The sequence below is a fragment of the Myxine glutinosa genome, chromosome 6 (assembly GCF_964187855.1).
Source record: "Myxine glutinosa chromosome 6, kmMyxGlut1.1, whole genome shotgun sequence".
NCBI lineage: Eukaryota > Metazoa > Chordata > Myxini > Myxiniformes > Myxinidae > Myxine > Myxine glutinosa.
The window spans coordinates 150,979,964-150,995,532 of NC_136266.1; the positions used below are offsets into that span (position 1 = coordinate 150,979,964).

At 49.3% G+C, this 15,569-nt stretch overlaps 1 protein-coding gene across 1 annotated transcript in view; it reads right to left on the reverse strand.

Annotated features, from left to right (window-relative positions):
- OBSCN (obscurin, cytoskeletal calmodulin and titin-interacting RhoGEF) overlaps positions 1–15,569 on the reverse strand; it is a 377,067-nt gene that overhangs the window by 328,534 nt on the left and 32,964 nt on the right. The window contains exons 11-12 of the mRNA XM_078780751.1: positions 14,504–14,770; positions 9,442–9,708 (exon numbers count right to left, since the gene is read on the reverse strand). Coding sequence (XP_078636877.1) covers positions 9,442–9,708; positions 14,504–14,770 — 534 coding nt within the window. The remainder of the gene's footprint in view (positions 1–9,441; positions 9,709–14,503; positions 14,771–15,569) is intronic.

Below are 15,569 nucleotides of genomic sequence, written 5' to 3' on the forward strand. Positions count from 1 at the left end.
TTCTGTAATCTCTGACACACTATCAACTGTTCTCCCTACATCCCCCTCTCATCCTTCATCTTACACTACCCCTCCCCTGTCCTGTACCCGATGCTCCCCCTCTCTCTTCATTAATGGTATGGACCTCAAACATCTGGGGCCTTCGCTCAAACCTGACTGATCTCTCCATACAGGTTGCTTCTGACAATCCAGACTTGATCTGCTTAACAGAAACTTTCCTTCTTCAAGATGTCTCTGATTCCTTAATATCTCTTCCTGGTTACTCCCTCCTCCGGTATGACAGACCTGAGCCTCGTCCTGGTAGTGGGGTTCCTATCCTTATCAAAAACTCTCTTCCTCACTCTCCTTGCACTGCAATGCCAGATGAGTCTGGCATTTCAATCAGGCCGACTGGCATGGTCTCTTAAAGCAGCCATCAATCATCTGGACTGGTCTCCCATCTACACTGCCTCTGACATCAATTCTTCCTGGGAATTCTTCCAACGCAAACTGCTTTCTCTCATGCACAGATTTATCCCATCTCGTCTTCAGTTGTCTTACCCTTCCTCCCGTCCATGGTACACTGAATCTTGTGGTGAGGCAGTTGCCCTGAAACAACTTGCCTTTGCCTCTTGGAAGGCTAATCCAACTGAAGGCAATCTCAGTTCCTTCCACCAAGCTCGGAACAAGTGTGTGTCTACCCTCAGGAGTGCCAGGAAGCACTATCTCTCCACACTCAAGAATGAACTTTCAAACCTGTCTCCTTCCTCCAAATCCTGGTGGCGTCTGGTCAAATCCGTTTTTGGTGTTTGTTACCCCTCCATCCCCCCTCCCTAACCTCAAATGGCGACACAGTTGACACCGCACGTGAGAAAGCCGAATGCCTCAACTGTGTTTGCCTCAAAATCTTGTGTCCCAAACCCATCACTCTCTGTTCCATCCTTACCCAGTCGAACCCAACTGCTCCTAGAGTCGGTGTCCTTCTCTCCTGACAAGGTGGAGGAGTTTTTGTCAAACCTCGACTCTGATTCTGCAACTGGACCAGACGGCATCAGCCCACGGGTCCTAAAATCCTGCTCTGCCGCTCTATCTCACACTCTCTCTGTTCTTTTCAGCCTCTCTTTTGCTCAAGGTCATCTGCCCGCATCTTGGAAATCAGCAAACATTACCGCTTTACACAAAAAGGTGCTAAAACAGATCCTTGCAACTTCAGACCAATCAGCCTGCTCCCAATTATCAGCAAAGTCCTAGAATCCATCATTGCTTCGGATATCCAGTCCTTCCTCTTCTCCAATGGCTTGATCTCCGATCATCAATTTGGTTTCAGACCCGGTCATTCTACTCTGGACATGCTGCTTCTGTTGTGGAAAACCATTCAGGTCCGCACAACTTTTAGTCCAACGGTTTGGTTTAATTGCATTTAGATCATCACATCATTCCTGTAAGTAGAAATACACAATAAGCATACGATGCGACATCTCATAAAGCCATTCATATCAGTCAATGCAAGCAAGCTAGATATTCTATAAAGGCGTACCATTAACGAGGCTACCGATGTAACATGTCACAAGGGAGAAGTCTCGGAGCACTGACACAGCAACGGGTCTTATAGTCACGCCCCTAGTGGGGACAACAATGACAGCGAGCAGCGAGCATCCCCACCCGGGTTCAGTACGGATACGATTTCACTACATTCACCCCCCGTCAGAATTATACGGCCGCGTGGCTAAAAGCGAGTGAGCGTCAGCATGGGCGCGGAGTATTAGTCGGCCCAACCGTAGCGGGCCGGGCGGCGAATTTCTCTGCCAGCACGCGTCCGAAATTCCCCGGGTACGGCGTCTCGTAACCCTGTATCCCCGGTGTCAGAGGCGTCAACAGGGTCGGGTGATGAAGGGGGTAACGCCAAGTCGTCGGACCCGGGCAGTCTCGACGGGGGGAGGGTCGGTGGACTGTCGGCGATGGGAGCGTCGGGAGAGGTCATAGTCTCATAGACGGGTTCGACTGGTTCGTCCGATTCCCTACTAAGGTCGTCGACCCCGCAAGGGGCAAGATGACGAACGGAGACAGTAGTCTCACGACCATCAGACGTCATCACACGAGCATGCTCAGGATTAGCCTGGAGAATCTGCACTTTGTCCACAAGGGGGTCGTACTTGCTCGCGCGAACTGCCCGTTTAAGGTAGGCCGGCCCGGGCCCAGCGAGCCAACTGGGCAAAGACCGTATACACCCCGAGCTCCTGGGGTGGTGGAAAAGACGCTCGTGGGGAGTTTGGTTAGTTGCCGTACTCAGGAGTGCCCGGATTGAGTTCAACGCCGCAGGTAGCGACCAAGCCCATTTATCGAGGCCCCGGCCGTGGGTCCGGAGATGGAGCATGACGGCCCTCCAGATAATCCCGTTGAAGCGTTCGATCTGCCCATTAGCCTGGGGTCTATACGGCGTGGTGTAACTAGACGCAACGTTGTTTTGGAGCAGATAGCCGCGCACCTCCTGAGACAAGAAGACTGCACCCCGGTCGGTATGGACATAGGCCGGGTAACCGAACATTGAGAACAAGTTCTGTAAGCAACGCATCACCGTGGCAGCAGTCATGTCCGCGCACATATAAGCAAAGGGGAATCGTGAGTACTCATCAACGATAGTGAGCAGATAGCGAGAGCCGCTCGACACCGGCAAAGGGCCCTTGAAATCCATCGCCAAGCGTTCCCACGGGCGTGTAGCCTTCACCAGAGTCCCCATAGGGGGGTTATAGAAACGCGGTTTGATTTCCGCGCAGATAGCGCAGTCGCGACAGATACGGCGGATATCGTCAATCGAGTAAGGGAGATTCCCACTCCGCACGAAATGAGCGAAACGCGTTACGCCGGGATGGCCCGCAGTAGCATGCAGCACCCGTAGGCCCTCCAACGAGGTGATACCAGCACATGTAGTGGGGCGCGATAAAGCATCGGCGGCCTGGTTATCCTTCCCTGGGCGATATTTGATGGTGTAACAGAAGTCGGCGAGTTCGATACGCCAGCGAGTGATTTTCTCGTTCTTAATGCGCTGGGCGTGTAAGGTGTCGTACATGAACGCAACGCTTTGCTGGTCCGTGATGATTTGGAAGCTCCGCCCGAGTAGGTACGGGCGCCATCGCCGAATAGACTCGACGATCGCATACGCTTCCTTTTCAACGGACGAGTGCCGCCGCTCAGCGGAGGTAAGAGTCCGTGAAAAGAAAGCCACGGGACGTCCCCCTTGGGAGAGGGTCGCCGCGATGGCCTGATCCGAGGCGTCACTTTCGAGGACGAACGAGCCGCTCTCGTCAATGGTTGCTACGGCGGCTCGGGCGATGTCGGTCTTAAGTCCTTCAAAGGCCGTCAATGCGGCCGAACTCAGGGGAAAGGTGTCGCAGGCCACAAGGGGGCGAAGTTTCGCGGAGAAATTTTGCACCCATTTGGAGTAATGGGCGAACAGCCCAAGGGCGCGTTTCAGGGAAGCCCGATCGCAGGGAGGGGCCATGTCGAGCAAAGGTCGCAGACGTTCCTTATCCGGAGAGACAGAGCCATGGGTCACGGTGTACCCCAGAAGATCTATGGTGCGTAGGGAGTATCGGCACTTATCCTCGTTCATAGTTAAGTGATACCGTTGCGCGACCTCAAGGAAGCGCTTCAGATTAGCGTCATGGTGCCCTTGGTCATATCCACAAACCGTAAGGTTATCGAGGTAGACGAAAACATCGGTTAAGTGCTCCCGCGCAACGAGGTCATCCATGGCCCTCTGGAAACAAGCGACCCCGTTCGTCACCCCAAAGGGCAATCGTGTAAATTGGTACAACCGCTGCCCCGACTCGAAAGCGGTATAGATACGATCCGCCCTAGAGATAGGGATCTGGTGGTACGCACTACGGAGATCGAGAGTACTATAGACCGAATACTGGGACACCTGTTGCACTAGCGCGTCCATCCCCGGAAGGGGGTAGGCATCCAGCTGTGTAAAGCGGTTAATCGTTTGGGAATAGTCGATTACCATGCGTTTGCGATGGGCCTCACTGCGCACCACTAAGACCTGGGCACGCCACGGTGACCTACTAGGTTCTATGATGCCGTCTTTCAAGAGCTGAGTCGTTTCGTCCGCAATGAATTGCATGTCCGCGCGGGAGTAGCGTCTCGATTTTACCGCGACAGGGGTACAGTCGGAGGTTAGATTGGGGAACAGCGAAAGCGGACGGACGTCCATTTGCGCTAGGGCGCACACCGTTAGCGCGTCGTCCGCCCCCACAACAAGAGTGTCAGGCCCACCGAACTCCATTACCAGACGTCCATGCAGCTTAAGAAAATCGTGTCCTAGCAGAATATCAGCACATAATGCGGGTAAAACCATAAGGTGTACATCAGGGAAAACCCGTCCCTTTAGCACTAGTTTCAATCGGCATTCCCCTTTTGTGCTAAGCCGGAGTCCCTGGGATGCCATGAAGATCCGTCGTGTAGACCGCCCGATCCGCCATCCATGCCTGAGCACAAGTCGCTGGTCGATAAAACTATCCGTAGATCCGGTGTCCACCAAGGCCTGAACACAATGGCCCTCAACCATAAGGGGAATAAGGGCTTGAGCCAGGCCAGACGAGGCAGCTGGGAGCGGGACTGAGCCCCCCGAATGGGTCGGACCAGCCTCGCGGGTGGATCCTACACCAGCAGCAGTTTTGCGATCGTGGCCGGAGTCTGCGTTGACCATGGGGAATCCATTATCGTCATCAGAGGGCTTTCCCCAGCATTCCGGTGTTTCGCGATTCAAAATCCGATGAGAAAAGGCCTCAGTAGTATTTGGCATCGCCTTTTGACACTCCTGGCAGATAAAGGCTTCCGTTGTAGCCGAAATCACCTTTTTCGTTTGGTCGCTTTGACAAAAGGCTTCCGTAGTATTCGAAATCGCCTTTTTCGTTTGGTCGCTTTGACAAAAGGCTTCCGTAGTAGTATTCGAAATCGCCTTTTTCGTTTGGTCGCTTTGACAAAAGGCTTCCGTAGTATTCGAAAGCTGTTTCTTCCCTTGCGTGGCTCGAGGTTTGGCCAAGGACGCGGCCTTTGTCCCCGATGGAGAATGAGACGGTGGTGGCTTTCCGGTGGCGCCAGTCAAGGTTGTCTGAGCGCCCAGCGGGCCGCAGCGAGGGGCCCTCTCCTTCGAAGACGGGTAAGGCGCTGGGCTCGTGGGTTCTGCTACAAGCCCGTTCAAGGTTGCCGCGCCTGCGCGACCGCGGCTGCGCGAGTCGAAGGGCCGCGAGCCGCGTGCCGATTTCTTGCACACTTTCGCGTAATGTCCCTTTAGCGAGCACAAATGGCAAATAGCGTCACGTGCCGGACACACGACTCGGGCATGACGAGGCCCTCCACAAAAAAAACATGCGGCCCCGCGCAAGGCCTTGGGTCTGCTGGTCGTAACGGCAGCTGTCAGGGTAGGGTCATCCTCCGGAGCATCCCGGAGTTCAGCAGGCGGATCCACGTCCTCGTCAGTGGTCCTCTCCGGCCGGGCGTGTAGTGAGGTGCCCGCCAAAAGGCGCGTGCGATCATAGGCGTTCGATTGCATCCGCGCTTCAGTATACACCGTCGCTTGCTCAACCGCCGTAGCGAAGGTCAGGTCGGTCTTCTCCAAGAGTTTGAGACGTAGTTCCTGAGAGGAGACCCCTGCTATGAAGGCATCTAAAAGTCGATCATCTTTAGCCTGCTCGGGAGTCCGTGGCTGGGCGCTGTCCAGCATGAGCTGCCGGAGCTCCTGGGCGTAATGATCCATAGGCTCGTTGGGTTGCTGCCGTCGCGTCTGCAGCAAATAACGCGCATACACAGGGCTTTTTTCTTTTATATAAAGCCGCTTGAGCTCCGCGACGGTAAGATCATACGTCGTGCATTGAGCGACCGCGTGGTAGACCCGGTAGTCGATTTTTTAGTGTAATATTGCCAGCTTCGCGGCAGGCGTCGGAGCGGTATCAGGCTCATTAAAGAGATGCTCCAGTTGCTTGAGCCAGTGCTTGAGTTGCAAGCCTCCGTCCGTGGCTTGTGGGTCGGCGCTGAAAATGGACACCGTCAACGTCTTGTTGCCAGCCATGTCAGCAGATCATAAATGCAATTAAGTGTTGTGGAAAACCATTCAGGTCCGCACAACTTTTAGTCCAACGGTTTGGTTTAATTGCATTTAGATCATCACATCATTCCTGTAAGTAGAAATACACAATAAGCATACGATGCGACATCTCATAAAGCCATTCATATCAGTCAATGCAAGCAAGCTAGATATTCTATAAAGGCGTACCATTAACGAGGCTACCGATGTAACATGTCACAAGGGAGAAGTCTCGGAGCACTGACACAGCAACGGGTCTTATAGTCACGCCCCTAGTGGGGACAACAATGACAGCGAGCAGCGAGCATCCCCACCCGGGTTCAGTACGGATACGATTTCACTACAGCTTCTGCTATCTCAACAATGGATGGAGGTCCTCAATGCCAAACAGGAAACCAGAGCTGTCTCCCTTGACATATCACATGCCTTTGATACGGTCTGGCACCGAGCTCTGCTCTCCAAACTCTCCTCCTGTGGTATCCATGGAAATCTCCACGCATGGCTTGCGGACTTCCTCTCTGGTCGTAGTCAACGTGTGGCCCTGAATGGATTTCTCTCATCTCCCCTTCCTGTTCAGGCTGGAGTTCCCCAAGGCAGTGTTCTGGGCCCTGTGCTTTTTCTGGTCTTTATCAATGATCTCTCCGACTCGCTGGAAAATCCTCTCTATCTCTTTGCTGATGACTCCACTCTCTGCCGCTCCATTCCTCTTCCCTCAGATCGGCAGTCTGCAGCGTCCTCACTCTCTGAACAACAACATGCATTTTAAAGGCCATTTTCCCTGCTAGAGCAGGGGTTGGCCTCCCGTCCATGGTACAATTCACTCTCTGAAGACCTGGACAAAATCACAGACTGGTCAAACAAGTGGAACATGTCTTTCAATCCTGACAAATCTCACACTCTTACTATGTCTTTCCGAAAAGACTGACTGGACAACCCTCCCATCTACTTTCTCAACAATCCTCTCCAAGACGTTCTGTCGCTCAAGCTTTTGCGTCTCACTATCTGCCATGATCTCTCTTGGGAAAACCACATTTCCAAGCTGGCCTCCAAAGCTAGTCGCCGACTGGGCATCCTCTGTCGTGCGGTCTTTCTTTGGCACACCTGAGCTCCTCACCACATACAAGGCTTCCATCCACAGCTCAATGGAATACTGTTTCCCCCCTCTGGGACGGTGCTCCTGCCTCACACCTAGCTCGGCTTCAGGCTGTTGAAACCAAAGCTTTCAGAATCATTGGAATCTCCCGCGATGAAGCTATCTCTGAGGGCCTTTCACTCACTCACCGCAGGCAGGTAGGTGGTCTTTCTGTCTTCCACCGACTCCTCTCCGGCCTTGCTCCCCCAGCTCTCTCTGTGCTTTGTCCCCCAAATATTCCTGCAGGTCGCACAAGATCTGCCAGCAACCCTTTGATGGTTAAACTGCCGAAATCTCGGCTCTCTGCTCACCTTCACTCTTTCATACCTCTTTTCTCCCGCCTCTGGAACAAACTCCCACACTCCCTTCAATCCCACTCCTCCCTCCAGGTCTTTAAAACAGCTGTTCACCACCATCTCTTATCTTCCCCCATCCAAAACCTTGATCTTTTCTACCCCTGCTAATTCACCCCAGATCCACTTTGTTAGAAATTCCAACTTCTTTCCTGGAAGTCCTTGCAGTGTCCATATGTTTTATACCTCTCCCACCCCCCCCCCCCACCCCCTTCGCATGCCTCCCCCCCAAAGCCCTCTCCCTCCCACAGATCTCTCGATGTCCCTGCTCTCAAATGTTGTGTTTGTGTCCTTTCCCCTCTCTCCCCATCTTGTCTACCGCTCCCCATGTTATATGTTGTATGTGTTGGTTTGTCTTTCTGTGTGATTAATGTTAGCTGTTTCACGAGCCTCGATGTTGTATACAGGGGAAAAAAAAAAAAAAATGCTCGCACAAGTGTGTGTCCATCCAGAAGTAAGCCAGAAAACACCACTTTAGTCTTGTTCCTCATCTGTATTAATAACCTGCCCGATGCTATTTAAAACCCTCTCTTCCTTTTTGCAGATAATTCCACATTGAGTTGTACAGCACCCCCATCTTCTGCTGAGCAGACAGCAGCTGCATTGCTTTCTACTGATCTGGAAATGATAAGACTCTGGACTGATAAAATGGAACCTATCCTTCTCAATCTGGGAAAATCTCAATATCAATTTGCACTCTGGAGTGATCATCAAAAATAGAACCGCAAGTCCTGAAGCTCACCTGGATAAATATATGAATGAATGATCGTTTTAAGGCCATTTTTCCCCGCTAGAGCGGGGGTTGGCCTTGCGGGCCCCATGACAATCATGGTTCCCTGTTTTTTGAGACAAAGTTTTTTTATGGCCGGATGCCCTTCCTGACGCCAACCCTTGGTCACGCTCTTACGATGCGCAGGGATACAGTGTGCATATTCTGAATCGGGGTACACACCGGGATCATTCATCCCAGCAAGCTGGTACTCAATTTGCCGACCTTGGAAGGATGACAGGCTGAGTCAACCCCCCTGGCGTTAATTCAGCGATCGACCAGGATTCGAACCCAGGATCCGAGAATCCCAAGCCGGCACCCTAACCGCTGAGCCAACGCCAGGCTCACCTGGATCAGGAGCAATAATCACTCAAACCTTCCACCTCCCCTCTCCCCCCCCCCCCCCCCTTTCACTTCCTCCCTCCAACCCTCCACCGCAGACCCCTTAAGACCCTGATATTTTTATGCCATGAAAAAACTTTGGTACATCACATGTGATGAAGGTTGTAGTCAAGTTTCGTCAAAATTGTGTGTAGTTTTGGAGGAGGGAGCAAATACCTATTTCGGGAGGGTGAAAACACACCTGTTTGATGGAGGTGGAAAACGTTTTGTCAGGTCAGTCGTCGTTCCAGAATATCCTATAAATTCTCGATTTGGTTCAGAACTGGTGACTGAGAAGGCCATGACATATGGATAACATCAGTGTCATGCTCATCAAACCATTGGGCGACCACACTGCTCTGTGGATGGGGGCATTGGGGAGATCTCCTCTAGCAGCCATGTTAGCGGTCTTGTAGCCGTGCTAGGCAACCAGGCCTGTGCAGCATTTTCATACATGACCCGAAGCATGCTGGGATGTTATTTGCTTAATTAACACATGGGCCTTACCTGCGTGGAGACCGTTACTTGGTGTCCCTCATTTACCCAGGTGTTTCCAATTTGTTGTCCACCACCTACCTGTACATTACCATGTTCACGATTCGTAAAATAAATCAACTTGCAGCTTACTTCTCAAATAAAAAATTTCAGGCAAGGATTATTATGGAAAGAATAAACCACTTAAAAAGAAGAATAAAGCAAGGACTGAGAAGTTTATGGGATTTGCCACTTTCAGACTCACCTTTCACCTGTAGCTCAGCTGTCTCTACCAGCGTGCGTGCTTTGAATGTGATCGTTCCTGTATGAATGGACGAAAGGCAACTGAGAGTAAGTGCATGCTTGCATCCCTCCTGTGCGATCTTGGTGTGATCATTGGAAAACAACTGCACGCCGTTCAGGAACCACTGGGCCTCAAGGTCCGCAAGAGACACCTCGCAGAAGAACTTCGCGATTCCACCCTCGTCAGCTTCGACGCATTCCAGGCCTCGCTGGGCAGTTACTTCCAAAGCTGTCAGATATGAATTGTGAGATTTATTGTGAACTTCCTGATATAGAGATTTAAAGATCAAGAGCAAAAATGGATCAAGTCATCAGATATTGTCATTTTGTGAAACAAATATTGAGGCTCCTGGGAAGGCTGAAGGATAAATAAGGGATCAATAAATGATGGAAGAAAGGAGCAAACAGAAGGAGGATGCAAATGTACATGTGAGCGTTACATTGGAGAATTAATACCATCTTTTATAGGAGAACATGATTCATGGATAAATGTGGAAAAGATGGGAAAGGATGTGACATTGCAATGGGCTGGAATGTTGAAGGAGTAAAGGAAAGAGTAAAAGGATAGACTTGGACACAGGGTTAATGGGCGTAAGAAAGAACAAAGGTCAGGATGAAGGTAAGAGGGTACGGTTAGGAGGGATAGGAGGGTTAGTGAAGGTAACATAGAACAAAGATCATGACGGAGGGTGATACAAGGTAAGAGGGTACGGTTAGGAGGGTTAATGGAGGTAAGAAAGAACAAAGGTCAGGATGGAGAGTGATACAAGTTAAGAGGGTAAGGTTAGGAGGGTTAATGGGGGTTAGAAAGAACAAAGATCATGACGGAGGGTGATACAAGTTAAGAGGGTAAGGTTAGGAGGGTTAATGGGGGTAAGAAAGAACAAAGATCATGACGGAGGGTGATACAAGGTAAGAGGGTACGGTTAGGAGGGTTAATGGAGGTAAGAAAGAACAAAGATCATGACGGAGGGTGATATAAGGTAAGAGGGTAAGGTGAGGAGGGTTAATGGAGGTAAGAAAGAACAAAGGTCAGCATGGAGGGTGATACAAGGTAAGAAGATAAGGTTGGGAGGGTTAATGGAGGTAAGAAAGAACAAAGGTCAGGATGGAGGGTGATTGATACAAGGTAAGAGGGTACGGTTAGGAGGGATAGGAGGATTAGTGAAGGTAACATAGAACAAAGATCATGACGAAGGGTGATACAAGGTAAGAGGGTAAGGTTAGGAGGGTTCATGTCGGTAAGAAAGAACAAAGGTCAGGATGAAGGGTGCTATAAGGTAAGAGGGTAAGGTTAGGAGGGTTAATGGAGGTAAGAAAGAACAAAGATCATGACCGAGGGTGATACAAGGTAAGAGGGTAAGGTTAGGAGGGTTCATGTCGGTAAGAAAGAACAAAGGTCAGGATGAAGGGTGATATAAGGTAAGAGGGTAAGGTTAGGAGGGTTAATTGAGGTAAGAAAGAACAAAGGTCAGGATGGAGGGTGATTGATACAAGGTAAGAAGATAAGGTTGGGAGGGTTAATGGAGGTAAGAAAGAACACCAGTCAGGATGGAGGGTGATTGATACAAGGTAAGAATATAAGGTTGGGAGGGTTAATCGAGGTAAGAAAGAACAAAGGTCAGGATGGAGGGTGATTGATACAAGGTAAGAAGATAAGGTTGGAAGGGTTAATGGAGGTAAGAAAGAACAACAGTCAGGATGGAGGGTGATTGATACAAGGTAAGAAGATACGGTTGGGAGGGTTAATCGAGGTGAGAAAGAACAAAGGTCAGGATGGAGGGTGATTGATACAAGGTAAGAAGATAAGGTTGGGAGGGTTAATCGAGGTAAGAAAGAACAAAGGTCAGGATGGAGGGTGATTGATACAAGGTAAGGGGGTACGGTTAGGAGGGATAGGAGGGTTAGTGAAGGTAACATAGAACAAAGATCATGACGAAGGGTGATACAGGTAAGAGGGTACGGTTAGGAGGGTTAATGGAGGTCAGAAAGAACAAAGGTCAGGATGAAGGGTGATATAAGGTAAGAGGGTAAGGTTAGGAGGGTTAATGGAGGTAAGAAAGAACAAAGATCATGACGGAGGGTGATACAAGGTAAGAGGGTACGGTTAGGAGGGTTCATGTCGGTAAGAAAGAACAAAGGTCAGGATGAAGGGTGATATAAGGTAAGAGGGTAAGGTGAGGAGGGTTAATAGAGGTAAGAAAGAACAAAGGTCAGGATGGAGGGTGATTGATACAAGGTAAGAAGATAAGGTTGGGAGGGTTAATGGAGGTAAGAAAGAACAACAGTCAGGATGGAGGGTGATTGATACAAGGTAAGAAGATAAGGTTTTTTTTTTGTTTGTTTGTTTTTTTTGTATACTGAATCGAGGCTCGTGAAAGAGCTGACGTTTACCTCACAAACAAATCAAGCAGACAAACAAAATATATAAAAAGAGGGAGCGGAAGACAAGAGAAGGGGAAGCACACAAACACTTGAGAGCACACAACATTTAAGAGCAGGGAGATGTGTGGGAGGGAGAGGGCTTGGGGGTAGGAGGCGTGGGAAGGGGGGGGGGGTGGGAGAAGTATGAAACACAAGGACACCAAGGACCTCCTGGACAGAAGTTGGTATTTCAAAAAAGTGGAATTGGGGTGCAATTAGCGGGGGTAGAAAAGATCAAGGTTTTGGATGGAGGAAGATAAGAGATGGTGGTGAACAACTGTTTTAAAGACCTGGAGGGTGGAGTGGGATTGAAGAGAGTGAGGGAGTTTGTTCAAGAGGTTGGAGAAAAGAGGAAGGAAGGAGTGAAGGTGAGCAGAGAGTCTTGCTTTTGGCAGTTTAACCATAAGAGGGTTGCAGGCAGATCTTGTGCGACCTGTAGGAATATTTATGGGACAGAGCCCACAGAGAGCTGGGGGGGGGGGCAAGGCCAGAGAGGCGTCGGTAGAGACGGAAAGACCACCAACCTGCCTGCGGTGAGTGAGTGAGAGGCCCTTGGAGTTAGCTTCATCGCGGGAGATTCCAATGATTCTGAATGCTTTGGTTTCAACAGCGTGAAGACGAGCTAGGTGTGAGGCAAGAGCACCAGCCCAGAGGGGAGAGCAGTATTCCATTGAGCTGCGGATGAAAGCCTTGTATGTGGTGAGGAGCCCAGGTGTGCCAAGGAAGGACTTCACACAATGGAGGATGCCCAGTCGGCGACTGGCTTTGGAGGCCAGATTTGAAATGTGGTTTTCCCAGGAAAGATCATGGCAGATAGTGAGACCCAAAAGCTTGAGTGACAGAACTTCTTGGAGAGGATTATTCAGAAAGTGGATGGGAGGGTTGTCCAGTCGGTCTTTTCGGAGAGACATCGTAAGAGTGTGAGATTTGTCAGGATTGAAAGACATGTTCCACTTGTTTGCCCAGTCTGTGATTTTGTCCAGGTCTGCAGAGAGTGAGGAGGCTGCAGACTGCCGATCTGAGGGATGAAGAATGGAGCGACAGAGAGTAGAGTCATCAGCAAAGAGATAGAGAGGATTTTCAAGAGAGTCAGAGAGATCATTGATGAAGACCAGAAAAAGCACAGGGCCCAGAACACTGCCTTGGGGAACTCCAGCCTGAACAGGAAGAGGAGATGAGAGAAACCCATTCAGGGCCACACGTTGACTGCGACTAGAGAGGAGGTCCGCCAGCCATGCGTGGAGATTTCCATGGATACCAAAAGAGGAGAGTTTGGTGAGCAGAGCGGGGTGCCAGACCGTATCGAAGGCACGTGATATGTCAAGGGAGACAGCTCTAATTTCCTGTTTGGCATTGAGGACCTCCATCCATTGTTGAGAAAGCAGAAGCAGCATGTCCAGAGTAGAGTGACCGGGTCTGAAACCAAATTGATGATCAGAGATCAAGCCATTGGAGAAGAGGAAAGATTTCATATCTGAAGCAATGATGGATTCCATGACTTTGCTGATAATCGGGAGAAGGCTGTTTGGTCTGTAGTTGCTGGGATCTGTTTTTGCACCTTTTTTGTTCAAAGCGGTGATGTTGGCAGATTTCCAAGCAGATGGCAGATGACCTTGAGCAAAAGAGAGGGTGAAGAGAACAGAGAGAGGGAGTGAAAGAGCGGAAGAACAGGATTTTAGGACCCGTGGGCTGATGCCGTCAGGTCCAGTTGCAGAATCAGAGTCGAGGGTTGACAGAAACTTTTCCACCTTGTCAGGAGGAAAGGACAGAGTCCCGGAGCAGCTGGGTCTGACTGGGTACGGTGGGTACAGAGAGGGATGGGTTGGGAGGGTTAATCGAGGTAAGATTCGGTTGGGAGGGTTAATCGAGGTAAGAAAGAACAACAGTCAAGATGGAGGGTGATTGATACAAGGTAAGAAGATAAGGTTGGGAGGGTTAATCGAGGTAAGAAAGAACAAAGGTGAGGATGGAGGGTGATTGACACAAGGTAAGAAGATATGGTTCGGAGGATTAATCGAGGTAAGAAAGAACAAAGGTCAGGATGGAGGCTGATTGATACAAGGTAAGAAGATAAGGTTGGGAGGGTTAATCGAGGTAAGAAAGAATAAAGGTCAGGATGGAGGGTGATTGACACAAGGTAAGAAGATATGGTTCGGAGGGTTAATCGAGGTAAGAAAGAACAAAGGTCAGGATGGAGGGTGATTGATACAAGGTAAGAAGATAAGGTTGGGAGGGTTAATCGAGGTAAGAAAGAACAAAGGTCAGGATGGAGGGTGATTGACACAAGGTAAGAAGATATGGTTCGGAGGGATAGGAGTAGTGAAACACTGCAGTGAAAGGGTGGAAAAACAGATCCAACCAATTATAGGTGAGTCGATGCAGCAAAAGTAGAATCAAGAGAAAGAGGATGAAATGAGGTGCTCATTAGGTTTCTGTCATGACAAGTTTTAGGGGATTGTTGTGAGGGCTGCGAAGCACGAATTTTGTTTCCAAGTGCATAACAGCATCAGATGAGAAGCATCTTCCATCAATCTTACTGCTGGAATCTCTAAGATTGGTTTAAAGCAGGTGACTAGTTACGAGACATGTGAAAAACTTACGTCGTACAGTGAGGATGGCCGAAGACTGGACCTCACCAATCTGGCAGACGTAAGTACCGGCATCATCAAGGCGGAGATGTGAGATCTTCAGCTGAGCTTGTCCATCCTTATGGGTCAATTTTATTCGCTTTGAGTCATTTACTTGCCTCTGACCATGGAGCCAGATTACAGTATCGTCCAAACGGGAAAACGTACAGATTAAGGTTACTCCAGACCCCTCGTTTGACGTTGCATCTTCTAGGCCTTGAATAACCTTTGCTGCGGCCTCTGGAAGTACAGGAAAGTGATGTGTTAACAGTTTTGACGTTCAGTTGTAAAAAATTGAAGTTACAACTGGCGGCTTAAGCGGCCCGTTCCCCGCGCAGAGTGGGACAGGCTTTTGCAATCACTTCTGTATGTCTGTCTGTGTCTGTCCGGGCCGTAACTTTTTACCATTAGAGTTTTGTCATCAAATTTTCAACAAAGCTTTCTTAAGAGAATATGGCAGAATAGGCAGGTTAATTATGTGGTCAAAAGGTCAAAGGTCAGCATCACATAAAATCATCAATGTCCATCCAATTGACCTGAAATTTTAAGAATTTGCTTATTGGGTCACTTAATTGGTTCACTAATCAAAAGTTAGAAGGCGATTTTTTTTTAGATCAAAAGGTCAAAGGTCAGAAATCATAAAATCATCAATTTCCATTTGATTTTTACCTCCAACAATGAAGGTGGATGGAGGTTATGTTTTCACCCCTGTCTGTCTGTCTGTTTGTCTGTTTGTTTGTCTGTCTGACTGTGAACAAGATATCTCAAAAGGTTGTGGACGGATTCAAACAAAATTTGTCGGAGAGCTAGTGTATGTAACACGGACGAATTGATTAGATTTTGGTGAAGATCCGGATTCGGATCCGGCTAGTATCATTTCATAAGTGATTCTTCACCATTGGGAGATAGGGATATCTCAAATATATAGCAGGAGCAGGATATCTCACGATAAATAATAAAAACGGTAAATAGCAGGATATCTCAAAAAGTCATGGACCGATTTGGACGAAACTTGGTGGACCGTTTGGGTGTCTGACAA